Source organism: Ranitomeya variabilis, chromosome 4 (assembly GCF_051348905.1).
Source record: "Ranitomeya variabilis isolate aRanVar5 chromosome 4, aRanVar5.hap1, whole genome shotgun sequence".
Lineage (NCBI taxonomy): Eukaryota > Metazoa > Chordata > Amphibia > Anura > Dendrobatidae > Ranitomeya > Ranitomeya variabilis.
The window spans coordinates 758,007,896-758,035,878 of NC_135235.1; the positions used below are offsets into that span (position 1 = coordinate 758,007,896).

General features: G+C 44.1%; 1 protein-coding gene across 1 annotated transcript in view; it reads right to left on the reverse strand.

The window, feature by feature from the left end:
• The window catches only part of LOC143766820 (uncharacterized), an 86,332-nt gene that overhangs the window by 6,162 nt on the left and 52,187 nt on the right, over positions 1 to 27,983 (reverse strand). The window contains exons 8-12 of the mRNA XM_077254792.1: positions 13,816 to 13,965; positions 13,512 to 13,691; positions 13,306 to 13,429; positions 13,125 to 13,222; positions 12,836 to 12,926 (exon numbers count right to left, since the gene is read on the reverse strand). Coding sequence (XP_077110907.1) covers positions 12,836 to 12,926; positions 13,125 to 13,222; positions 13,306 to 13,429; positions 13,512 to 13,691; positions 13,816 to 13,965 — 643 coding nt within the window. The remainder of the gene's footprint in view (positions 1 to 12,835; positions 12,927 to 13,124; positions 13,223 to 13,305; positions 13,430 to 13,511; positions 13,692 to 13,815; positions 13,966 to 27,983) is intronic.

Here is a 27,983-nt window from a genome sequence, read left to right on the forward strand (position 1 = left end):
GCCGCAAAGGCAAGTTGGTGATTCCCGTGAGGCAGCTTTCCCAGAAGAGGACTGACAAGGAGTCAGCAGATGTAGCAGGAGCTCTCGTAAGGTACATCCACAGACTGTTGGTGCTTGTGATATGAACTGTGTGGCAACCCACGGCAACTAATCAAGGGAGGACCAGTGTGTTTAGTTGCTGCAACCGTAATGTCATATGTTTGGTGCCTGTTGTGCTCCATGGACATTAATCAACTGTATGGCGCGTGGTCACCCACGATAACTGGACACAGAGGTTCAGTGTGTTTAGTGACTGCATTTCAAAGCCGTATACTGTTATGTGAAGATTGATGCAAAGACTGTTTGCTCATTGTTCATATTTCTGTGGTTTATGGTGCCATAATAAACCATATAGACGGTTTTGTTTGAAAAAAACATGCCCGTGTGCTTGAATCCCGTGCTAAGCAAATGTCCCCCAATACACTCAGTAAGAGCAATCTTACAACACCAACAAATGTCCTAGAAATGAAAAAAATGTTAAGACTTACTGTACATTCACTATGGGGCTTGTTAAAAAAAATTCGGTCCTACTGGTCCAACCGCCCTGTTCAAGCCACCCCTACGTTTTCTGCTATTCTTCCTACGACCCGTTATGAATTGCTCATGAGATTTTAGTGTTTTAACGACAACAGTCGATGCCTGCCCAGAAATGCCCCAGAACATGACAGACTATTCAAAATCAGACCCATCATTGAAGACTTGACAGAAAAGTTCTTAAGGTACCTTCACACTAAGCGACGCTGCAGCGATACAGACAACGATGCCGATTGCTGCAGCGTCGCTGTTTGGTCGCTGGAGAGCTGTCACACAGACCGCTCTCCAGCGACCAACGATGTCGAGGTCCCCGGGTAACCAGGGTAAACATCGGGTTGCTAAGCGCAGGGCCACGCTTAGTAACCCGATGTTTACCCTGGTTACCAGTGTACAATGTTAAAAAAAACAAACAGTACATACTCACCTTCGCGTCCCCCGGCATCCGCTTCCCTGCACTGACTGAGTGCCGGCCCTAACAGCAGAGCGGTGACGTCACCGCTGTGCTGTACTTTTACTTTACGGCCGGCGCTCAGTCAGTGCAGGAAGCGGACAGCGAGGGACGTGTGACGGACATCAGAAGGTGAGTATGTAGTGTTTGTTTTTTTTACTTTTACGATGGTAACCAGGGTAAACATCGGGTTACTAAGCGCGGCCCTGCGCTTAGTAACCCGATATTTACCCTGGTTACCATTGTAAAACATCGCTGGCATTGTTGCTTTTGCTGTCAAACACAACGATACACGGCGATCTGACGACCAAATAAAGTCCTGAACTTTAACCAACGACCAGCGATATCACAGCAGGATCCTGATCGCTGCTGCCTGTCAAACTCAACGATATCGCTAGCCAGGACGCTGCAACGTCACGGATCGCTAGCGATATCGTTTAGTGTGAAGGTACCTTTAAATCTTTACACCCCAACATTAAACATTTCCATTGAGGAGTCCCTTGTAAAATTCAAAGGAAGACTGCACCTCAAGCTATTTATTCCTTCTAAGAGGGCAAGGTTCGGAATAAATCTCTATAAAATGTGCAAAAGTTCAACTGGATACACATCAGCTTTTCGAATTTATGAGAGGAAGATAGCTAACTAAACCCACCAGGATGCCCTACTTATCTGGGGACATCTGGAAAAATTGTTGGGTAGCTGATAACTCCATTATTACATAAAGACTACAATCTGTATGTTGACAAGTACTACACCAGCATACCCCTATTTAAAAGTCTGGTTGAACATAACATGGGGGCTTGTGGGACCATTCGCAAAAAACGTCAGGGGTTTCCACAATTATTGGTCAATGAAAAGTTCCGAAAGGGCAGTCGGGATTTACACAATGGAGAGATGCTTGCCCTTAAGTATAACAAAGATATCTTTATCCTGAACTCGATCCACACAGATGCCACAAGGACCACTGCAGACCAATAGGGATCTACTACTCCAAAACCTGTGTCTGTCATTGACTACAACAAATATATGGGGGGTGTGGACCTTGCAGATCAGGTTCTACAGCCATACCAGGTATCAAGAAAATCATATATCTAGTATAAGAAGTTAGTCATTTATTTCTTTCAGGTGGTCACATATAATTCTTCTGTGTCATACAAAAAAGCCAGAAATGCAGATACTTTCCATGATTATCAGGAAAAGGTCATTGAAAATCTTGTTTTTGAAAATTTTGTCCCCACCAATCCTTTAGAATCTGAAGATGTCAGAAGACTCACTGAGGGACATTTTATTGCACTTATTCCAGCAACTGAAACAAGAAAGAACCTCCAGAGAAGATGTCGTGTATGTTCCAAGAGCGGAATGAGGCATGATACCCGCTATTATTGCCCACAATGCCCATCATTTCCAGCCTTATGCCTCCATGACTGATTTATAATCTTCCACACAGAACCACGTTTTTAAACTGTTTTGACATTCAAGCATTTGGTTTATTTAGTGACAGACACATTTGAGTAGAGCGGACTTAATTTCCTGGTGTAGGTGGGGGGATGTCTCCAGAGACACAAGCTGGGCACAATATATTGGGCACTACAATGACATTTTTGCAATTTTTGCTCTAAAACTTCCACTACATGTTCCTGGAAGTCATCTGTGTAGTGAAAATGGTCACTATATCCATAGATGAATAACCAGAGGGGTGTCATTTCCAAAATGTGGTCACTTCAGGGGGATTCTGTTGTTCTGGCACTTATCGGCTCTCCAAAGTGCCATAACAGTAGAATCCCCCCTGAAGTGACCCCATTTTGGAAATGACACCCCTCTGGGAATTGGAAATGACACCCCTCTGCGAATTCATCTATGGGTGTAGTGACCATTTACCTATCGACCTATTTTCCAGTGTAAAATTTGGGGTTAAAACATAATTTTAATGGTTAAAATGTTATTAATTTTTCTTCACTGCCCACTAGTGTAATTTTCTATGGAACAGCTGTGGTGTCAGTATGCACACTGCACTACTAGAAGAATTCATTCAGGGAAGTATTTTGTAAAATGCAGTCACTTTTGGGGGCTTATGCTGTTCTGGCACCTCAGGGGCTCTGACAATGTGACATGTCACTCACAAACAATTCCAGCAAAATCTGCTCACCAATATGGCCGCCCCTTCCCTTCCGAGCGCTGCCATGAGCCAAAACAGTTATTTACCCCCACATATGGGGTGTCAGCATACTCAGAACAAATTGCACAACAACTTTTAGGGTCAAATTTCTCCTGTTACCCTTTTTAAAAAAAATTGAGAGCTAAAAGTTAATTTGTTGCGGGAAAAAATGATTTTTTATTTTCATGGCTTTCCGTTATAAACTTCTGTGAAGCACCTCTAGATTAATGGTGCTCAATACACATCCAGATACGTTCCTTAAGGGGTCTAGTTTTCATAAAGGTGCCACTGTTTAGGCACATCAGGGGCTCTCCAAATGCGACATGGCAACCACTAATTATTCCAACATATCTTACATTCAAAAAGTCAAATTGCGTGCCTTCTATTCCGAGCCCTGGCGTGCACCCAGACAGTAGATTTCCCCCACATATATGGAAGTGATATGCTCAGGAGAAATTGCAAAACGAAATGTATAGTCCATTTTCTCCTGTTACCCTTGCGAAAGTAAAAAAAAATAGTTCTAAAGGGAAATTTTTGTGAAAGAAAAGTAAATGTTTATTTTTTCCTTTCACATTCCATTTATTGCTGTGAAGCACCTGACTGGTTAATAAACGTCTTGAATGTGGTTTTGAGCACCTTGAGGGGTGCAGTTTTTAGAATGGTGTCACTTTTGGATATTTTCTGTCATATTGACCCTCCAAACTCACTTCAAATTTGATGTGGTCCCTAAAAAAATGGTTTTGTAAATTTTCTTGTAAAAATGAGAAATCGCTGGTCAACTTTTAACCCTTATAACGTCCTAACAAAAAAAATTTGTTTCCAAAATTATGCTGATGTAAAGTAGACATGTGGGAAATGTTATTTATTAAAGGGCCACTGTCACCCCCTCCAGGCGTTATAAACTAAAAGAGCCACCTTGTGCATCAGTAATGCTGCAGTCTAACAAGGTGGCTCTTTTAGTTTTTGTTTCTGTTATTGTCAGACGCTCCCCAGGTCCCCCGCCTTCCAGCGTTGTTCTGTGTGGCTGTTCCAAACGCCGGCAAGGATACCTGTATATTCCGGCAACGCTGAAAGGCGGGGGACCTGGGGAGCGTCTGAAAAGCACACTGCGCATGCACAGGAATCCCAGCCCCGCACTGTGCATAATGCATAACACAGTGCGGGGATTCAGTAACAGGGTGGCCGCACTGCCCGCACAGGCGCAGAATGGAACCCGGCACCAGCACTAGGACGGCAAATGCTCTATGCGCTTGCGCAAGGCAGAAGAGCAGAGAGCAGGCGCCGGATTTCACACAATAACAGCGCTGAGGGGGCGGTGAAAATCAACACAAGAGATGACTGACGGCAGTTGGGCGCTTCTAAGAGGAGGCTTCAGACCCGCCTCCAGGTACAAAGAGAGGTATTTCAGCAAAATTATAAATACATTTCCTGTGCTTTAGGTGTATACCCATTTGTACGTATTATATTTTTTCCGTTGGATAATAAAAATTACTTTAATTTTTACTGGCCTTGTGTAAAGGTAGTCTTTTTGGTGCGGTTTCTGATTTAAGGGCATTAAAAAGAAAATTTGGAAAATTGCTAAATTTTCAAAATTTTAGCCAAATTTCAATTTTTTTAACAATTAAACGCAAGTCATATCAAGGAAATTTTCCCGCTATCAAAAAGTACAAAATGTCACAAGAAAACTTTCTCAGAATCACCACTATTCGTTGAAGCATTAGAATTATGACCTCTTAACGTGACACTGATCAGAAATGAAAACATTGGCCCAGTCGCGAAGGCAAAAACAGGCTCCGGTGCGAAGGGGTTAATATTTTGCTGCACAACCTTTTGAGGTAATCACTGCAATCAAACGATTCTTGTAACTGTCAATGAGACTTCTGCACCTCTTAACAGGTATTTTGGCCGCTCCTCAAGAGCAAACTGCTCCAGTTGTCTCGTGTTTGAAGGTTGCCTTTTCCAGACGGCATGTTCCAGCTCTTTCCAAAGATGCTGAATAGGATTTAGGTCAGGTGTGATATGTTATGTGGGTATCATTTTGTGTATATTTATATTTTACTGATTATCATGGTGTTCTCTTGTAGGATAAGTTGTTATTTGCCATCTGATATCAGCCCCGACAGTCCTGTACTGTTAGCTCTCCACAGATTCAGTGAAAAATGTTGTTTGCTAATATGCTAATGACATAATGAACTAGCTTGTTGAAACAACGATCCCCTGCGACCCACCCCCCTAACCTGTGAATGAGGATGACTTGTAAAAATCAGGGAGGTGAGACACAGATCAGTCCTGTGTGGAATGATGTGAACACAGCACGTGAGAGAGAAGGGGAAGCATATGGACCATTTTTTATAGTATGTCTGCTGGATTATTGGACTCTCATCTCCTTGGACCTTTATCCGGTTACGGAACTGCATTCGGCTTCTGGACTATCTTATCCTTTGTGTGGTGGATCGTATATGGACCTTTCGTGTTTTTGCCTAAATAAAGCTTTTGGAATTGTTCACTATTCTCTTGCTCTGTCGATTGTGTGGTATCGGAGAAGGACTCTGTGACAACTGGTGGCAAGCAGTGGGATCAACAGAGCGTAACCTAATGGAGAACCACCCACAGAGTGAGTACAGAAATTGGACTGTACCCAGTTTACAGGAGAGAGCAAGTGACCTGGGCCTGAACTACCAGGGACTGACTAAAGAGGCCTTAATTGACCTACTGGTGGGTGCCAGTCCAGCCACCTGCTACAATATGTCTGAATGACGAGCACTGGAGACGATGACCCCCACCCCAAAAAGCCAGTGGGTGGTGTGGTACGAAGAAGAGATGGCGGTTCTGGGCCCAGGTGTCTCTCAGGAGTACAAGGAGGAGGCTGCCCGCCGGGCACAGCGGAGAGAAGAAGCAATGGAGCTTGAAAGAGGGAGTAATGCAATGTGGAATGTAAACTCAACAATCCGGGAACCTGTACGGATCACCCGGACAGAGTATAAGCCATTTGATGAGGCATCTGGAGATGAGGGGTTTTTCAAGGACTTTGAGCAGCAGTGTGCTGTGATGGAGGTGCCCCACTCTGGCTGGATGCGTTTGTTATTGGGACTCCTGAACGGGAGCCTGGATTACCATGCTATCACCCCAGACTCATATAGGGCCAAGTTCCGAGACCTCCCATGCACTACGGGGGGGATCGTTTAGGATGTATGCACATAAGATGTCCCAGGCATGTCGGAGATGGCTGGAAGCAGAAAACGCCTTTACTGTGGAAGATGTTATACAGGCGTTCCTTATAGAACAATTTCTTGCCAAGTGCCCCACAGAGGTACGGGAATGGGTCGGGGAGCACACGCCGTGCACCGTGGATAGAGCTGCAGCCCAGGCCGATGAAGCCCTTACTATCCGACTGCAATGGAGGAGGCTTCTGGACAATGAACCACAGCCTTCTCCCGCACCCCGTCCCCATGCGATTATATCTGCCCTTCCACCTAGTCGCAAGCCGATGATAATCACGCCTCACAATCCTGGGCCCCAACAGTTCCGACCACGACCTGGGGGTATCACAGAGAAGAGATGTTATGGGTGTGGGCAACCTGGACATTTGCAGTCTGGCTGTCCCTCAAGGATTCGGAGGGAGCCCCATGCATCCACACCTCGTCCAGGATATCTTGTGCACTCCATCACGCCTGAGGAAGAGCTACCACCACCCCCACCAGAGTGGACCACCGACCACGGCACCATAGATACCCCTCCTGGAGTGTATGGACTCCAGCCTTTGTCCATCAGAAATACAGAGCAATGGCATTGCCACCTGCAGGATGTCTTAATTGATGGATACAAAGTGTCGGAAATTAGAAACACGAGGGCATTACTGACTATTGCTGACCCCCGTGTGGTTCTACCCGAGGCAATTCACCAGGGCCCGGGAATTCCCATTGTCCTGGTGGAGGGTGTCCGCAAATATATACAGCGAGCTTTGGTACATTTGGATTATGGTTTTGGAGAAAAACTGTGTTGGATTGGAGTTATGGGAGGACTTCCTGCAGATATCCTCCTTGGAAATGACATTGGAGAGTTACAAAGTAATTTTGTGGGAGCAGAAGGTCCGTGGGCCTCTCACTCTTCTGAAAGAACAATTGGAGGGAGATATCACTGACACCGGAACGCCCATCATTGCCTACATTCCAGAGTTCAGAGACTGTCTCGCCCAGCTAGCTACCTTGGCTAATGAACATCAGCGAACGGCCCAGTCCAGTCAAAAAGCCTGGTATGACCATAAAGCCAGGATCCGGGAATTTATGGACAAGTGCTCATTATTATTGCAACCCCTGCCACTGTACAAGGAACTATAAACAATTGAACAATGTGGACTAAAGTGAGCAGGCCAGAGGTCTGGGTAGGCCTCATGGTGTGCTCACTTATTATGAGGGGGAGAGGTTGTGATGGTGTGATATGTTATGTGGGTATCATTTTGTGTATATTTATATGTTACTGATTATCATGGTGTTCTCTTGTAGGATGAGTTGTTATTTGCCATCTGATATCAGCCCCCACAGTCCTGTACTATTATCTCTCCACAGGGTCAGTGAATAATGTTGTTTACTAATATGCTAATGAAATATAGAACTAGCTTGCTGAAACAATGAGCCCCTGCGACCCACCCCCCTAACCTGTGAATGAGGGAGACTTGTAAAAATCAGGGAGGTGAGACACGGATCAGTCTTGTGTGGAATTATGATGTGAACACAGCACGTCAGAGAGAAGGGGAAGCATATGGACCATTTTTTATCCTCTGTCTGCTGGATTATTGGACTCTCATCTCCTTGTAAATTTATCCGGTTACTGAACTGCATTCGGCTTCTGGACTACCCTTGATATTCTTGAAATTTCATTGTACCCTGCACGGATTCTAGACTACCTGTGCCAGATGCAGCAAAGCAGCCACAGAACATAACAGAGCCTCCCTGTCCTGATGGTCTCATTGTGAGCTGTCGTGGAGATAGGAAAAAGCTCAATTTTCGTCTCATCTGTCTATAGGACATTCTCCCAGAAGCTTTGTGGCTTGTCAACATGTAGTTTGGCAAATTCCAGTCTGGCTTCTTTATGATTTTTTTTTTCAACAATGTTGTCCTCTTTGGTCGTCTCCCATGAAGTCCACTTTGGCTCATACAACGACGGATGGTGCGATCTGACAATGATGTTCCTTGAGCTTGAAGTTCACCTTTAATCTGTTTAGAAGTATTTCTGGGCTCTTTTGTTACTATTCGTATTATCCGTCTCTTTGATTTGTCATCAATTTTCCTCTTGCAGCCACATCCAGGGAGGTTGGCTACAGTTCCATGGATCTTACATTTCTGAATAATATGTGCAACTGTAGTCACAGGAACATCAAGCTGCTTGGAGATGGTCTTATAACTTTTACCTTTAACATCTTTGTCTACAGTGAGTATCTGTAGCCCTACATACAGGCCACTCACTGAAACCAAGATTGTAGACACCTGTTATTCTAATTAGTGGATACACCGTGATTTAACATGTCCCTTTTGTCACATTATTTTCAGGGGTACCATAATTTCTGTTCAGGTCTATTTCATGAGTTTCATTTTTTTTTTCTAAATTCTGTGGAAGCATGGTTGAAAAGCAATGTCTGACTTTCATTTGCTTATTTTCATGGATCTTTTATTTCTTATTACTTTTGTCAGATTCAAGTTATTTCTGTCATCATTGGGGTTTTTTCTGTCATTAAACGAGGGGTACCAACAATTTTGACCACACATGTATCGATTAAAACCCTCAGTGAATTAATTTATAAAATGGAATCACTTCATGGGGATTTCGACTATTCTGGATTTTTGTCATTTAGTCATATCAGAGCTTCTGCACATTGTGTTTCCAATCTCATCTGGGATCTGTTCCTGCTGTCCAGCTGGAGTAATCTGCTCCCTACTTCAGCCAATTGGAAAGTACCACACCCTACTAAAGCTCAAAGCACATGGCCGGAATCTGCCAGAAACAGCGTTGTTCTCCTCTGGTTCAGTCCTCTGTGCTCAGCTTGCGGCTTGTGCATTTGTTTCCTGTTGTGACCGTGGCCCATTTACGGACTACTTTTGTGTCTTCTGATTCTGTATACTGTCCTCTGGTTCTGACCCAGCTACTTGACTATTCTTCTTGCCATCTAATACGACAGAATAGTAGGTAACAACATGGTCCAAGCCTAGGGGTCCCAGTGTAAGTCCAGATCCATATAAGGCCTGTTTCACACGGCAGTGGCTCCGGTACGTGTGGTGACAGTTTTCTCATGTACCGGAGACACTGACTCACGTAGACACATTAAAATCAATGTATCTCTGCACGTCAGCGTGTTTTCACGGACCGTGTGTCCGTTTGAAAAACACGGAGACATGTCAGTGTTCGTTGGAGCGCACGGATCACACGGACCCATTAAAGTCAATGGGTCCATGTAAAACACGTACCGCACATGGATGCTGTCCGTGTGCAGTCCGTGTGCCATGCAGGAGACAGCGCTACAGTAAGCGCTGTCCTCCCAGCTTGTGGTGCTGAAGCCGCCATTCATTTCTTCTCTCCAGCAGCGTTCGCTGGAGAGGAACGAAAAATCATTGTTTTTTTATTTTTTTCTGGTTAAAATCAAGTTCCCGGCAACCTCCCCCCTCCCACCCCCTGTGTGCCCACCCGCTGGAAATAAAATACTCACCCAGCTCCCTCGATGCTTCCTCTCAGCACCGCAGCTAGACCTGTATGAGCGGTCACGTGGTGCCGCTCATTACAGTGATGAATATGCGGCTCCACCTCCCATAGGGGGTTGCCGGGAACTTGATTTTAACCAGAAAAAAAAACAAAAAAAACAATGATTTTTCATTCATTCTCTCCAGCGAACGCTGCTGGGAAGAAGGAATGAATTCCGGCTTCAGCACCAGATGCAGGGGACAGCGCTTATCTCTAGCGCTGTCTCCTGCACGGTCTGTGTGGTACCCAGTCGGCACACGGGCAGCACACGGCTGCCGCACGTGTGCCACACTGATGTGCCACGTGAGCTCACGGACACACGGATAACTCCGGTACCCATTTTTCCGGTACCGGAATTATCTGGACATGTGAGACTGGCCTAATGGTGTTAAAGGGCGATGAGCAAAGCAATCCTTGGGATATGGAAAGCAGAGAAGATAGTGCCAAGCATGTTCATGGTGGAGATCTTTTGAGTTGCCAGTTGACCACGAACAGTGCTCCCAATACATTGTGTCTGCAAACTATTCCAGCTAGATCTACATTCAAACAGCTAAATGGCGCTCCTTCCCTCCTGAACACTGCCGTGTGCCCAGAGAGTAGGGTACAATCGTATGTAGGGTATTGTGAGAAGCTGGAAAATAATTTGAGAGATCCATTTATTTTATATTATCCTTTGTGAATAATTCCAAAGTTATCACCACATAAAGTGACACACGTCAGATTGTAAAAATGGGGCCTGATTAAGAACACAAAACTGGCTGCGGGAAGAGGTTAAATCAGAGGATTTTGGACACTACTGTAATCAAAAACTGACTATAGACAATAACATCTACTGAAATGCTCAAACTGAACAGTCTCCATCAGTAATAAATGAGGAGCTAGTGGTGAAACCTCTCTGGGGTAATTAGAGCACGGGGCTCGGTGACTTCACAATCTAAACTATCGTAAGCTCCAAGATTTTCTGTCAGATGAGTTTCAAGAAGAAATATTACACATTTATAGAGAACTGTGTATAATAGTGCAGAGCGGAGATGTCTTACAGGGAACCTGTCAGCAGGATTGTGCTCAGTGACTACAGACACTGTCAGGTCGGTGCCGTTATACTGATTACACCGATACCTGGTGATGAAATCCATCTTGTGGTTTTTGTTTTATTTGTATTTGTAGATTTCATTTAATGTGATTCTTGTGCTTGTGGATGGGGCTGTGGGCGGGGCTTTATGTGGAGCTCTGATTACATATGCATCTGTATTGGCTTATAACAGGTCATAAGGTCGATGATGGTGCCTGCGCAATAGCATGTAAAAGTAAGAGATAGATGCTACTGGACAGGCGCCTCTGGTGTAATTTTGATGGATGAAATTTTTCTTTCTAAGCCTCATAATAGCCTTAATATTATAGGCATTATCTATATATATAATTGTCTAAGGGTGTGTCTGTCTGTCTGTCCTGGAAATCCCGCGTCTCTGATTGGTCGAGGCCGCCAGGCCTCGACCAATCAGCGACGGGCACAGCATGGCGACGATGATGTCATAAAGGTTGCCTCGACCAATCAGCGACGGGCACAGTCTGCCACGAATTCGCCTCGACCAATCAGCGACGGGCATAGTATCGACATAGATGTCATAATGGTTGCCATGGCGACGATGATGTCATAAAGGTTGCCTCGACCAATCAGCAACGGGCACAGTCTGCCGCGAATTCTGGAATCATCATTGTCCATATACTACGGGGGCATGCATATTCTAGAATACCCGATGCGTTAGAATCGGGCCACAGTCTAGTCAACAATAATTATCAATGCTATAATATGCATTATGTAAAAATGGGGGGGAGGTCAGTGAGGGATCAGCAACCTGTCTTAAGCCAATACAGATAAATATGTAATCAGAGCACCACATAAAGCCCCGCCCCAGAGCACCACATAAAGCCCCTCCCACAGCCCCACCCCAGAGCACCACATAAAGCCCCGCCCACAGCCCCACCTCAGAGCATGAGTATCTCTAACTGAAAACTACAAATACAGATTAAACAACAGTAAACCAGAGTTGCATTCATTTATGGTGGACCATTGGAGCTACTATGAATCCTGACCAGAAGATTAGAGAAAATAATATCGCTCCCCATTTCAGGAGAGATTGTGCAGTAATCTGAATTTCTTAGGATCAAAAACAATGTAATTTATGAGGTGGAGTGAATCCATGAAACCAGGGCTGGAGCCAACACATCTCCTGCAGGCGGGAATAAATGTATATTCCAGCCATCAGCCACGCACAGCTCAGAGATATATCATGGCACCGGTGTGATGGGTTTATGTAGATTATCACAATCCTCCTGGAAGTTAGTCGGTTTTAATACAAATTGAAAAGTCGGGATAAAGGGAAACTCTGTTATTGTCCAGAAATTCACACTTGGCCTCACTGCACATTTAATGTTGTCGATCATAAAAGTGAAGTTTGGCCAGAAAGACTGGACCTGGTCTTGTAGGGACCATATGATCACATTCAGCAGCACAGAAGGGAGAGAAGGGAGATTCATCCGATAAGATCTCAGGGTTCTAGGAAGCCAACAGCATCATTACCCTCCGCTTTCTCTTACAGGCCCATCATAATATTTTTCTTCATGTGATTTTCTATCTTGTCAGCACATTCTACGTATGCTGTCATTTGGTTTTATGGTTCACAGATCTGGGCAGGTAACAGGGTCTCCTAAACACAGGGGGTAGGTGGATCCTCCAGGTTGTAAGTTCTATAAAAAAGGGCTTTCAATCACCGAAGTTATTAGAGCAGTTTTGGGTGGAGGAGAATGTTGTGGTCTAGAGGCAAAATGGTGATCATGGTAATATGGCCGGACTACACCACCGATAAAGCAGCCACAGCCGGTGATGAGAAGAATCTGTGACTTCTCTTCATTTAGTGGTTACTACTCACCTGGGTAGCCATATGTGGGAATCTCCTCTTCACACCACTCATCACCCCTCACATATGTCTCTGTAGTATTAATATGGGTCAGATCTTCACCCTGAAACAAATATTGTAAAAGTCACTGACAGATGGAGAAGTCCCATCTATGATCAGCTCTAATCCTGCCATCTCCACCGTTCTCATTACACAAGTATAAAACATATAATACTGGGGGATAAAACAAGACTGAGCACAAGACCTTCACCGGCGTCTACACATCATAGGGGAGATCTCCTGACACCTTCTCTCCATCTACCTGATGATCCTGAGGAGCACTGGGATCTTCTTGTTTACAGTCCTGTTGGAGAAGAGGACGGGGACATCTCTCTGGTGTTGTCCTCTTACTGCATAGATCTGGAGGAAACACATATAAAGAGTCAATTCATTCTTTACATACAGATAATTATAGGCCGTATGTATTTAGTCCTGTCTATTACCTGGAGATGTGAGGGGCTGGGGAACCTCCATTATGACGTCCTTGTACAGATCTCTGTGTCCTTCTAAATACTCCCACTCCTCCATGGAGAAATAGACAGCGACATCCTGACACCTTATAGGAACCTGACACATACAATGATACCGTCATCCCCCGATCCCTTCACAGTGTTACTGTATAATGTCCCAGCATTCCCAGCAGTGTCACCTCTCCAGTCAGCAGCTCAATCATCTTGTAAATCAGTTCTAGGATCTTCTGGTCATTGATGTCCTCATGGATCAGGGGGTGAGGTGGAGGCCCTGTGATTGGGCTCAAGGGTCTTCCATATTCCTCCGACACAGGATCCTGACAGTGATCACTAGAGGTCTTCTTCACCACTGTGTAATCCTGGTAATGGAGAGACATTACTAAATCTCACTACAGACATTTCCAGAGTCCTCACCTCTCCAGTTCTGTCCATCTGTTATTGTCATAGATAATGATGTAATGTGACGTCATCAGAATCTCTCACCTCTCCAGTAAGCCGGAAGAGGATCTCTAGGGTGAGGTGTAATATCCTCTCCGCCATCTTGTCTCTGTCCATATCCATCTTTGATGGGTAAATCTGGAAAATTTTCTTTTGTAGAAGATCTTCACTGAGAGGATCCGATATTGTAGAGACCTGAATGAGAAGATGAGCCAATGTAACATCATAAGAATCCTGTGTAATAATACAATTACTGGAGATAATAAGGGAAACATATGAGGAGATTTATTATTTTACAGTATTTAGTTTCCTTCTTTACATCTACTAATAAAACCTATATATTTAGGCCACAGGCAACAAGCAGTTTCTTCCTCGGAGTCGGCAGCTGAATACGTTTCTCATAGACTCATCTTCCATAACGCTAATTCTCGTCTCATTTACCGACCCTGGAATCGGCATTAGCAATACTGCAGGAGATATTCATTACACGCGACATGAGAAATAACTACTTCATGATGAGGACGACATCTTCATCTTCTACTACGGCTCTAGTACATATTTGGCCAGAGTCGGTCACTGACTCCATCACCACCGGCCGTCTATATGAAGGTTTCCCGTCTTCCCCGCACTGTAATCTTCTGTCATGTTAGATCTCAGCTCTGACAGAGTTTGGCTGAATGCCCCCCGCCTCCAAGTACTGGATAGTATGGGGCGGCCTAGTTATTACGATACTTACATGCCTAACAATGGGGTCTGGGCTGCAATGTATGAAGGTCTATTAGGCCGGGCCAGAGGCAGCGTCCAATAAGTTACCTTTTACCGCCCCCATGCACATTAGACTAAAGATCCATGAAATCACTGATTTCAGGGGTTTGGGCGACTATATAATGTATTTGGGGGCCTCCCGACAGATGATGTCAGGGCAGAGAAGGATCTGACATCCTGAATTTCAGAGGATAATCCGTTTGTTCTTCCTGTAGATAATCCTCCGCTAGAGGAGTCTGGAGGCGACTCTCTCATACAGACCCCAGGAAAGCTGGAATATTTGTGTGTATGGGGGAGTCGGGAGAGATGGCCGTCTGCCAAATGACCGTTCAGCCAACTCTTATCTCATGTGTATGGGGCCGTTAGTATTACACTGACCGCAGTGATGATACACGGCACTACAGTAGTACAGGGCATCACCGGAGCCATCAGAGGCTTGTATGTTGTATGATCGCACTGATCAGAGGGGTTTAACAAAGGGTTAAAGTGAAAACATCATAGTTTCAGCAACAAGAAATATCCATCACTATATGGAAAGCAGAGTCACTGCACAATGTTAGTTAAGTCTCGTCCATAACTACTTTATTATACTCTATTATCCTGTACACAGTGGAGGAGATAGAAATCACAGGTCCGACAGCAACAGCTGGAATTGGGCCCTCCAACGTAAAGAAAAAAAATCTATCTATATAAAGCTGAGTGTATGTATGTATGTGTGTGTGTGTCAAGCCACGCCCATTCCACATAGCAACCAATCACTAAGCATCTTTCATTTCACCAGAGCTATTTTAAAGAAGCTGAGCTGTGATTAGTTGCGATGAGCAACAGTTTTCCCGCTCCACAACACCTCAGCAGACACTGACCGGGTGGGAGAAATCTCGCATCCCTGGGAACATAAGCTCCAGCCATTGTCTGCCCCCCAAGAAAGGAGCAGAGAGCACATGACAGAAATGAATCCCCCTCCTCTATTACTGCCGCGCTCTATTGTTACTGGCGTAGAAAATCACATCATCAGCGGCTGCACACAGAGCCGCACTGCCAGGTTACATAACAGCACATGTCCAGGAACTCCCTGCTCAGAGCCACCCAGCTCGGGACTATGGGATGGAGGATGTGTGATGGGTATATGGGCACGGGACTATGGGATGGAGGATGTGTGATGGGTATATGGGCACGGGACTATGGGATGAAGGATGTGTGATGGGTATATGGGCACGGGACTATGGGATGGAGGATGTGTGATGGGTATATGGGCACTGGACTATAGGATGGAGGATGTGTGATGGGTATATGGGCACTGGACTATGGGATGGAGGATGTGTGATGGGTATATGGGCACGGGACTATGGGATGGAGGATGTGTGATGGGTATATGGGCACGGGACCATGGGAAGCAGGATGTGTGATGATCTCCGTCTTCGACTACTGCAACATCTTTTACTGTGGCCTCCCTGCTAAAACCCTTGCTCCTTTCCAGTGCATCCTTAACTCTGCTGCCCGAATAATTCATCTCTCTCCTCGCTACTCCTCTGCTTCTCCCGTCTGCAAATCTCTTCACTGGCTCCCATTCCCTCAGCGTATCCAGTTCAAATGACTAATACTAACCTACAATGCTATCTAAAACTTGTCTCCCCCATATACAGTATCTCTGAACTAATTTCCCGATATCTTCCCTCACATAATCTCTGGTCCTCCCAAGACCTCCTTCTCTCCTCTACACTTATTGCTGCTCACTCAAATGCCTCCAAGACTTCTCCCGAATATCCCCCATCACGTCTATCAAGTATATTCGGATCCTTCAGACGGAACCTGAAAACCCACCACTTCAGTGAAGCTTACAGCCTGCACTGACCCCGCTGCCACCTCACCACTACCGGAGATACCGCCTCACCAACACCGGAGCTGCTGCAACCCTCAACCTACTGTCTCCTTCCCCACCATCCTGTAGCATGTAAGCCCGCAAGGGCAGGGTCCTCTCCCCTCTGTATCAGTCTGTCATTGTTAGTTTGTTTACTGTAAGTGATATCTGTAATTTGTATGTAACCCCTCCTCATGTACAGCACCATGGAATCAATGGTGCCATATAAATAAATAATAATAATAATAATAGTATATGGGCACTGGATTATGGGATGGAGGATAATCATTATAATTTGTTATAACTAACCACAGTTAGTTACTATGCCCGGGCAATGGCGGGCTCTTCAGCTAGTGTATATATATATTTGGCAGAGTCATATCTCCCGACTCTGCAGATTGCATGCTGTCGTTGTAGGCCCAGACCAGATGGTATGGATATGAATGAGGGAGACCAAAGTACAAAAATAGACTTTCCTTTACTTAACAAAAACTTGGTGAGAAGTATATACATCAGATAGCAGGCACAACACTTTATGAATGCTTCTTCTGCACTATGCAGAGTCAGGAACTTTCCGGTTACATGTGGCAGTATATAACTTTTGTTATAAGCCATAATAGTGCAGCAAACCTGAGCTAATGACCTCTTCCTGTTTGTTGTCTCCACTATGCTCCCTGCCTGGAATCCAAATTCTCACTGCCATTATATCTTTGCTTACCTTCAGGACGTACTATCTGATGTCTCCCTCCTGGCACACAACACCCTATCAATTCAGGAGAACTGCAATCATATAGACCAAAGGTCTGTACTCCTCACTTTCTATCTGACTCATCACAAGGAAATGGTTCTCCTTTGTGTCCATGTAGCTCAGTATGAGGTCTCCACACAGTATGACGGTCCCACAGAACCTCACACAGTATTATGGCTAGAGATGAGCCAATATTTCACTTTTCTGTTCGGCTCACCATCGCCGAATTTGCAATATTCGCTGACTAAATCGTTGATTAAATAATCAAATATATCCAAACATGCACAGCACAAAAGCCGGTGTTTCCCAAGCTGTGTGACAGTGTGGTAATCACCAGCATAGCGCTTCTGATCGGCGGTAAAATCATCCCCGCCGGTCAGAGAGCCGCGGTTCCCACCCTGTCAGAAGACAGCGTGACCGTTCATCTGTGATCGGAGGTATAAAGTTTACCTCCGGTCACTGGTGTCAGCTGATGGGACTACAGCTCCCATCATCTGACACCTACAGCCGCTAATAACAGTGAGAGCTGGAGCGGCTGATGGGTGTATTCATCATACGCTACTGTGCTGTAAATAAATAATAAAAAAAGAAACTGTGTGGGGTCCCCTGTATTTTTGATAACCAGCCAGACAAAACTCACAGCTGGGGGCTGCAACAAGGTTGGTTATCAAGAATAGAGGGGTCCCCCAAAGGCCGACAATTCATGTGCTGCGCTCAGTAAAATCACAGCGTGTCAGGTTTGAATAGAATAGATATAACAGATATACAGATTATATATATATATATATATATACAATGAATACATAGATATATAGATGTCAGTGACACACACATATATATGTACAGTGCCTTGGGAAAGAACTTTTCAACCTTTTCCCACATATCATGCTTCAAACATAAAGATACTAAATGTAAATTTTTGGTGAAGAATCAATAAGTGGAACACAATTGTGAAGTTGAACGAAATTTATTGGTTATTTTAAACTTTTGTGGAAATTCAAAAACTGAAAAGTGGGGCGGGCAATATTATTCGGGCCGAATACTTTTGCAAGGCACTGTATATATACGGTATGTATGTATGTATGTATATTACATAGATAAACAGATAGAAGAAAAGCCGGTAATTCACTAACCGCGGTAGTGTAAAATCACCGCAGGAGCCAACAGGATAGAAGAGATGGATTACATGCAGTAAAAACAAATAGAATAGGTAGATATACATATACAGATGTCTGTAACATATACAATTAGTACAGTGTGTGTGCAGCTTATTGCACATGTATTTAATTAACAAAAGATTATTTTTCTGAAAAAAATTTTTTTTCGTAATTTTTGTAACCAGAAGAGGGAAGCCGATGGCTGGGGGCTGATGTTTATAGCCTGGGAAGGGGGTAATACCCATGAAGCTTCCCAGGCTATTAATATCAGCTCACAACTGTATACTTAGCCTTTAGTTGACTTTGTTGTCCTTTCTCATTCTAGGGTCCTGTACCAGAGACCTGGGAGTTTGAGGGTTCTGCACAGAATCTTAGTTGTTCCCAGCATTGCACTTTTCTGGACAGAGAGCTCAGATGTTGCTTCTGGAATCTGTTGTATCCATTCTTCCCACTTAGGGGTCACTGCTCCAAGTGCTCCTATCACTACTGGAATCACTGTTGCCTTCACCTTCCACATCATCTCCAGTTCTCATTTGAGGCCCTGGTATTTCTCCAGCTTCTCATATTCCTTCTTTCTGATGTTGCTGTCACTTGGCACTGCCACATCTATTACCATTGCTGTCTTCTGATCCTTGTCTACTATCACAATGCCTGGTTGGTTAGCGAACACCTGCTTATCTGTCTAGATCTTGAACTCCCACAGGATTTTAGCCCTTACATTCTCCAACACTTTTTCTGGGGTCTCCCACCTGGACTTAGGGGGAATTAGCGCATATTCTGTGCACATGCTCCTGTATACAATTCCCGCTACTTGGTTGTGGTGTTCAGTGTACACTGTTCCTGCTTACATTTTGCATCCTGCCACTATGTGTTGGACGGTTTCTGAATTTTCTTTGCACCTTGGGTCTTGTCTTGCATGGTAGATTCCTGTTTCTATGGATGTGGTACTTAGTACTTGCTCTTGTGCCGCTATGATTAGTGCCTCTGTTCTGTCTCGGAGTCCAGCCTTTGGTAGGATTTCTCCATGTCAGCCACCTCCAATATATGTTGATGGTACATCCCATGCAGCTGCTTGTCTTGCCATGGCGGTTCATGTTCCTGTTCTTCTTTCCAGATCTGTTGTTGTTGCTGCCTTAGGCTTTCTATCAGCATCTCATCTTTTGGTGCCATTTTTCTGATGTATTCCTGGATACTCCTTGTTTCATCCGTGATGGTGGCTTGGATGCTTATCAAGCCTCGACCACCCTCCTTTCTGTTGGTATACAGTCTTTGGGTGTTAGACTTAGGGTGGAGACCTCCATGCATTGTGAGGAGCTTTCATGTTTTCACATCTGCAGCTTCCATCTCTTCTTTTGGCCAGCACACTATGCCAGCAGGGTATCTGATAACTGGCAGGGCATATGTATTGATGGCACGGATTTTATTCTTCCCATTGAGCTGGTTCTTCAGGACCTGTCTTACCTTTTGATGGTATTTGGATGTTGCTGCTTTCCTTGCCTCCTCATCATGGTTACCGTATTCCTGTGGGATGCCGTGGTACTTGTAGCATGTCTGTACATCTGCTATGGGCCCTGCTGTTAATTCCACTCCATCAGTCTTGACTACCTTGCCTCTCTTTATTAGCAACCGGCCACACTTTTCAAGTCCGAAGGACAGCCCGATGTCTTCACTGTAGATACTTGTCAGGCGGATCAGTAATTGATATCTCGTTTGTTTTTCAGTACAGCTTGATGGCATCCATGTAGAGGAGGTGGCTGATGGTGCTTCCACTCTGGAACTTCTATCCAAAGCCAAACGCTGTAATTATCTGACTGAGGGGGTTCAAGCTTATGCAGAACAGCAATGGGGACAGTGCACCACCTTGTTATATGCCGCATTTGATGGTCACTTGTGCTAGTTGTCTTGAGTTGACTTTAAATGTTGTTCTCCATAGCCCCAGTGATTTTCTGAGAAAGGTTATTAATTTCCTGTTGACATTGTACTTAGCCAAGCATTCACAGATCCATGTGTGTGGCATTGAGTCATAGTCTTTCCTGTAGTCAATTCAGGCTGTGCTGAGATTGGTCTGTCTGGATCTTGAGTCTTGAGCGACTGCTCTATCTACTAGGAGCTGGTGCTTAGAGCCTCTGGTGTCAGTCCCAATGCCTTTCTGAGCTGGATTCATGTACTAGTTCATTTGTTTAGCTAGTAGGTGAGGATCATGTCTGGGCCAGGTGCTGTACAGCTCTTCATGTCCTTGACCCGTTGTTGGATGTCTGCTTCTGCAATGGTGACTGGTTCTTGCTCTAGGTGGTTGCTGTGCTTCATTCTCAGATATTGCAGCCATATTGCACTGGTGTTGTGCTTTTTCCCTCTCCCATATGTTCCTCCAGTATTGTTCAGTCTCTGCTATTGGTGGAGTTGCTGCCTTTGTGCTGTTCTGCTGTAGTTGGGAGTACACTTTGGATGGTTCTTTGGAAAACAGGGCATTTATCTGCTTGGCCTCAGCTTCTCTAGTGTATCTCCCTAGTTTTGCAGCAAGTGCCATCAGCATTTATTTAGCAGTCTCTTCACTTGGGGTCAGGCATTTGTACTTGTCCAGTTTGGTTTTATTCTTGATCTTTACACACTTCTGTATTTCTGATAGTTGGCTGACTTCCCTCCGTGGCACCTTGATCTTTGTCTACAATCTTCTTTTCCGTACTTTTGTTGTTCTTGCTGGTTGTATAGCCAAGCATTTCCATGACTGCTGAGGCAGTAGCATAGATCAGATTATTAGTTTGAGTTATGGTGGTGGTAGATATTGAGATGCAAGTGCTGCTCTATTGGTATCCTCTAGCATACTGTCTGGTGATGTTTCCTTGCTGAGCCTTGGCAGTCGATCTCTGGTATTGATGGTATTTAGTTTATCTAAGATCGTCTGTTTCAGAAAAGCTGCAGTGCTCTCTAGTTGCAGGGTTGGATCAGGATCTTCAGGGGGTTGCACATGTTATTCTTCCAGGTTTTCATGTGGGGTGGATCTGCAGTGCAGTTGATCCATCTCAAGTTGTAGTAATAGCTTTCTCTTTATGATATTGAAACATTGGGAGAATAGTTATTTCTCAGTTAGTGGACATGCAGGTCTTGTATCCATCCAGAGTTTCCTCATACGCTTCATATATCCTCTCCCATTTGGTCTGCTGTTATAGTAGCATTTCAGCAAATCCAGGTTCTCTTGCCTTGTCCATGTATGGTTTGGTCCAGTAGCCCATTTATCATCAGATTGTCCTGGTTCCTTGACATCTGACGCGGACCTTGTCCGTCTGAGCTGGCATGAGTCATGTCTTTGCTAGTGACACTCTCATGTTTATTGAGGTAGGCACCATACTGTTATGGACCACTACTGGTATATTATGTCCAACAGGGCAGAGCCAGGATTTGAACCCCAGTCTCCCACATTGGTGGCTGTGATTTTACTAAACGCGGCACATGTATTGCCGGCTTCTATTATATCTTTTACCGAATGTTACTGACTTTTTCCAATGTTAATAAAAATGCTCGTGTTACCGATCATGAATCCGAATGTACCATATTCGTGACGAATTTATGTTTGGCGATCGTTTTCCGAACATATTCGCTCATCTCTAATTATGGCCACCCACAACGTGCTACACAAAATAAAACCCCCCACTCAGTATGGAAGCATTTACAGTCCACCACAACCCCAGTATAATGGCCCCTACCAGCCACACATGTCAGTATGAGAGTCCCAACAGCTCTTCTCTGAATATGATGCCCCCATAATTCCTAATATTTGGAAAAAAAAACACACACTACTCAGCCAACCCGGTTCCTGAGATGTGTTGCTCTGGTCTGTGCGGTGTGAGTACTGAGGCTCCGTACTACAGGTGTGATGTAGTGACATCATTGTGCCTGCAGTGCACGGAGTCTCAGACTCAGAAGTGAAGGCTGAAACGTGGATCAGGAGCTTTCCACTCCCTGATTCACGAATCTATTCAGTGGTATCACCGTCATGGGAATGTGGATATCGCTGAAATTGTGATGATGGGAAGGAGAGGGTGACCAATACCACACCCCACCGAGCCCTGTCACTTCATAGGCATCATAGCAACCGAGTGGGCTACCTTTATGGATGATACACTCCTGCCTATCCAACTATCGTATGGTAAATATCTCATAGATCCTGGGATCATTAGTATTTGCACCAAAAATTAGGCTAAGTGAGCATTTATTAATTGTCGGTGGTCGGAGGTAGTCAGTGAGGTGGATGGTACCATATTGTGCATGTAGGGGGCAGTACTGTGGGGATATTAGAAAGTGGGTGGATGGCAGTACTGTGGGGACATTATACTGTGTGTGAGGGGGATGCCAGTCCTGTGGGGACATTATCCTGTGTGTGGGGGTATGGCGGTACTATGAGAACATTATACTGTGTGTGGGGGTATGGTGGTACTATGAGAACATTATACTGTGTGGGGGTATGGCGGTACTATGAGAACATTATACTGTGTGGGGGGGTATGGCGGTACTATGAGAACATTATACTGTGTGGGGGTATGGCAGTAGTGTGAAAATACCTTTTTTACGAGAGATGCCAGTACTGTGGAAACATTATACTGTGTGAGCGCCATCATATATATTACATAAGGGGAGTAAAAAGGAGAGTCATAAAAAAGCCTCCTCAGGGCTGTGCTGCATTTGTACAGACTGCTATCTGCCGTCCAGACGGGACCATGTGACACCAATGGGGAGAGGGAGGGTTTCCGGAAGGAAGAGTCTAGAGGGTGCACCTGGTCAGGAGACCTTGTTTAATAAATTGTTTAATAAACCACTAGGTGGAGGGAAAAGAAGAAAATTAGATCGGATTCCATTGGTAACGGCTTATGTTGAGGAAAGTAAAGAAGTGGCTAAAATAGTAAAAAAACATTGGGGTATGCTGGGGAGGTGTCTCCCTGGTATTAAAGAGTTCAAAATGCCACCTATTTGCTCCTATAAGAAAAGTAAAAATATTGGTAATTATTTGGTAAAATCGGATATAGGAACAATGAAAAAAGTTTTCAGTCAACATTAACGGGTGTAAGTAAAAAAGGATGCTTTCCATGTCTGAACTGTGTGAATTGCACGCACATGGTGAAGGGCTGTACATTTCAACATCCCCAGACAGGGAAAACATATAGGATTAATGAGTATCTGACGTGCAGTTCAGAATTTGTCATATATCTCTTGATATGCCCATGTAATCTTTGGTACATTGGTGAAACTACCTGTGAGTTTAAGGTTAGAATGAACCAGCACCGGTATACAATAAGAAAGAGGAGAATGGATCTTCCGGTCCCTAAGCATTTTGTGGAACAAAATCATTCTGAGAAAGATTTAAAGTGTAAAATAATTGATGTTGTCCCAGTACAAAGGAGAGGGGGGGATAGGGAAAGGATCCTTAAGAAGAAGGAATTAAAATGGATCTATGAACTCGATACCCTCAAACCCAAAGGCCTAAATGTGGACTTTAAAATTCATACAGTTATGTAAAGAAAAGTATACTATTCTTTTGTCCTTTAAGTATTCTTGAGGGGACGCTGTTTATTGAGGAATTTACTTCCTTAATTTTAATATATTTTTTATTGTTTCCCTATTTTTTAGATCTACACATCATCCGTGGTGGAACATGATCGCATGAGGAAGGAAATATTCTGATATAGACTTTTTCACAATTGATATATTTTCTAAATAATAAATTAATGTATTGGATTGCTGATACAACTACTGTGGCCATTATTTTGAAATAAAAAGATTATTTTCACAATATCTAAATCTTCTGTTCTATATAGGCCTAGTATAGGGATTAAATATATCTCAAGGGTGATACTACCTTGTAGCTGTCCTGTCTGTAACAGCTGACTGGGAGGGGTTAACTGGGGCATCTGGACGCTAAGTGGCGCCCGGAGACAGCCTGAATAAGGTGCCGTCCGGGTTGTCAGGGTAGGTTTAAAACACCCAGATAATAATTAAAATCTGATATCTCTAAAGATGGCCTTGGTATAATATTATTAATATAATGCTATTTCAGAGTTGCACATACATTTTTGTACGCAATGTAGTGCAGGCGACCCAGTAGATTGCGGAGTAGGTTCGATCTGCTCTGGGATCAGTGTGGCCATGTATAAGTTCCGAAACAGGATAAGTAGTTAGAATAATTGTGCCACATCTAATATGGCGTCCCTAGGCGCCTGTGCGCAGGCGCATTGCACTAATATGGCGGCGCTTATGCGCAAGCGCATTGCGTTACATACTCCACGGTTCTGGGTTGGTCAGCAATCCATTTACACGTATGACGCGCTTAGACATGCGCAGTAACTATCAATAGACGCTGAGTATATTGAATGGCGTCCAAGATGCGGTTCACGAGTTCTCCACGGCTAAAGTATATGTAAGTGAAATAATATGACGAATGAAGTATTATGATATCTAAAAAGTGATCTAAATATAGGGATTATTTTATGAAAAACTTTATAGGAGCACGGAGCACTTTACACTGATGCACCTTATATTTTTTGGTCTGTGATTATGAACACAGCATATTAAGTATGCACTGTATGATATGTATATCCTTATTGGCTGAAATTATTGTTGGGATTACTATAAATTATCACCCTATTGTAACACCCATTGCTTGAGAAAGGCTCATTCAGAGCCGAAACGTCGCCCAAGGAAGTGGGTTGATTAAAATCCTGCACGTTTAACACTGCAAATGATGGAGTGCTGCCTCGTTTTTTCTTAATATTGACTAGCCTGGATATATGGACTGTTATCCTGGGTCCTGGGGGCCTTGCACCCGAAGATAAGTAGAAATTGTGCTGTTCCCTTTTCTTTGCCTGAATTTTTATAGCTACACATGGTTTATACAAATTATATTTTCTTGTCTTAACTATACTTCCAGCAGACCTCTATGGTGGTCACTGCCAGATTGCTAGGAGCACTGCCTGGTAGCCGAAACAGCATGGACAAGGGATTGTCCCGCCGCACTCCCGCTCTCCTTTTAACATGGGCAAAACGCTACTCAGACAACAAAGGATGAGGGTAAAGCAGTGTGGCAAAGCTTTATTGAACCGCAAAACAGGCAGGTAACACATAGAACAGTCCAAGCACAGTACCCAATATGGGGCACATTACAGAGTCTCGCTCTTCCGGGATAATAGTAGCCATGACTTCAGATCTTCCACGGTCGCTAACCCACCTGTGGCACACACACAGAGAGGAGGCAACGGCTAGCATAGGAAGATGACAATCCATTCAGTCCATACAAGGCCAGTTCACAAACTGGCTTCATCTTCCAGGGTCGGTTACTCTACCAGTGGCACGCGCACAGAGAGAAGCTAACGAGTGTAGGAAGATGACAGTCTATTGAGTCCATACAAGGTACAAGGCCAGTTGATCTGAGGATCACAAACTGGCTTCTCCAAACGTATCCATGGTTCAGAGATGGTCAATGGAGCAGATCTGTATTCTTCCAACCGAGGAATACCCCTTGGTTGTTCCCTATAGAATGCTAGATCCGTGTCCCTCGTAATGGAGCCATGGTGTAAAATGGCTGCTGGTCCTGTCTCTGGTCCATTTGAGATGTATGGATGTCTTGGCAGAATCTTTCTGGCTGTTTCTCTCTCAGTCTCTTTATACAGAGGCATGTAACTTATTTTTAGACTTAACAAGTGTCCCTCATTCATTATTTACATAAAAGGTAAGAATGAAGATGAGATACTTGATTATTTAAACTATTTGCATAGTTTTATCCTCTCTGCTTACAAGTCAACAAACTGGATCCATAATACAATGCATAATTAGCATATCAGCAAACATCAGTAGTGATTAAGGATAAGCGCACAATAAAAGTCAATATTACCGGCCTACACAATCAAAAGTCTGTTTTCTTGACCAACCAGAAATCAACACTTAGGGTACCGTCTCACAAAACGATTTACCAACGATCACGACCAGCGATACGACCTGGCTGTGATCGTTGGTAAGTCGTTGTGTGGTCGCTGGAGAGCTGTCACACAGAAGGCTCTCCAGCGACCAACGATGCCGAGGTCCCCGGGTAACCAGGGTAAACATCGAGTTACTAAGTGCAGGGCCGCGCTTAGTAACCCGATGTTTACCCTGGTTACCGTCGTAAATGTAAAAAAAAACAAACAGTACATACTCACATTCCGGTGTCCGTCAGGTCCCTTGCCGTCTGCTTCCCGCACTGACTGACTCCCGGCCGTAAAGTGAAAGCAGATCACAGCGGTACGTCACGGATCGTGCCGTCGTAGCGACAAAAGTGCCACTGTGAGACGGTACCCTTACATTTGAAAGCCAACATACAGATAACATTCTAGTATTCTTCGCTTGCTAAAAATAGTCATCTGGTTAATTAAGATACAATGCTGTATGTCTTCACAATGCCAAAAGTAAAAAAAAAAGTTTTTAAAAATATAAAAAAATAAAAAATATATAAAAGTGCACATCACCCCCTTTCGCCCCATTCAAAATAAAACAATAAAAAAAAAAATCAAACATATACATAATTGGTATCGCCGCGTTCAGAATTGCCTGATCTATCAATACAAAAAAAATTACCCCGAGAATGGTATCATTAAAAAAATCAGCTCGGCACGCAAAAAATGAGCCTTCACCCAACCCGAGATCATGAAAAGTGGAGACGCGACGGGTATCAGAAAATGGCGCAATTCTTTTATACTTAATAAAGATGAGTTATTGTTACTGATAAATGTTTGTTTTGGGTCATTTATTTTCTGTTGGTATTTTGTTTATTCTATAAAACTCCCATATACGGTAATATTCGATTCTTGAATGCACGCATCATGTGTTTGTACAGTTTGTCAATAACATATATTGTTTCTCGCAGTCTGAGGAAAATACGATTTTCCTGTAATTCATTTCTCATCCTCTAGGTATAATAATGGCTTTTCCCTGTGTGGGATTTTTGCTGTTTATAAAGGTTGACAACTAGTTGGACAAGCCCTTCTCATTCCTCATGTTTGGTCCTGTTAAAATAAAAACACTTATACAAACCTCCCATGGTGGCGCCGTTTCACTGGTGTCGGCGCTTGTGTTCTTGGGGCTCTTTTGAGGTTTTTACGTCATGTGAGGCCTGTGCCCAATCAGCGCTGACGTCACTGTCCCCACCTTCTGACAAATCAATCATCATGAGGCAGAGAGCAGCCGCGGCCCTGGCTTCCTGTTCATGTTCAATATGTCCGAAGGAAGGAGCAGTGAAGCTGCCGCTGATCGGGTGCAGGGCTCGTGTGATGTAACAACCTCACATAAGCCCCGGGACAGTGAGTCTCAACACCGCTGAAGTGGAGCCGGCCGCCAGCGGACTATGAGTGGTTTTATTTTAATGAGGCCAAACATGAGGAATGAGTTCACTGAGAAAAAAAATTCTAAGATATAATTATATATAAAATGATCCATTGATTAGAAGATTCACTGACAAAAGGATAAAACTAAACTTTATTAATTCCAAATGTACAAATACCCATAATTCACCCCCTGAAGGTTAGTCAGTAGGTGACTAATAGAAAAAACATGTACCCCACAGTTCAGTATATAGGGTGAGGTGACGTATACACACTCACTCTCCAAGCCTCTCATTTCTACGGGTTTCATCGTCCTCACCAAAAGACGACTCATCAGGAGACTATTA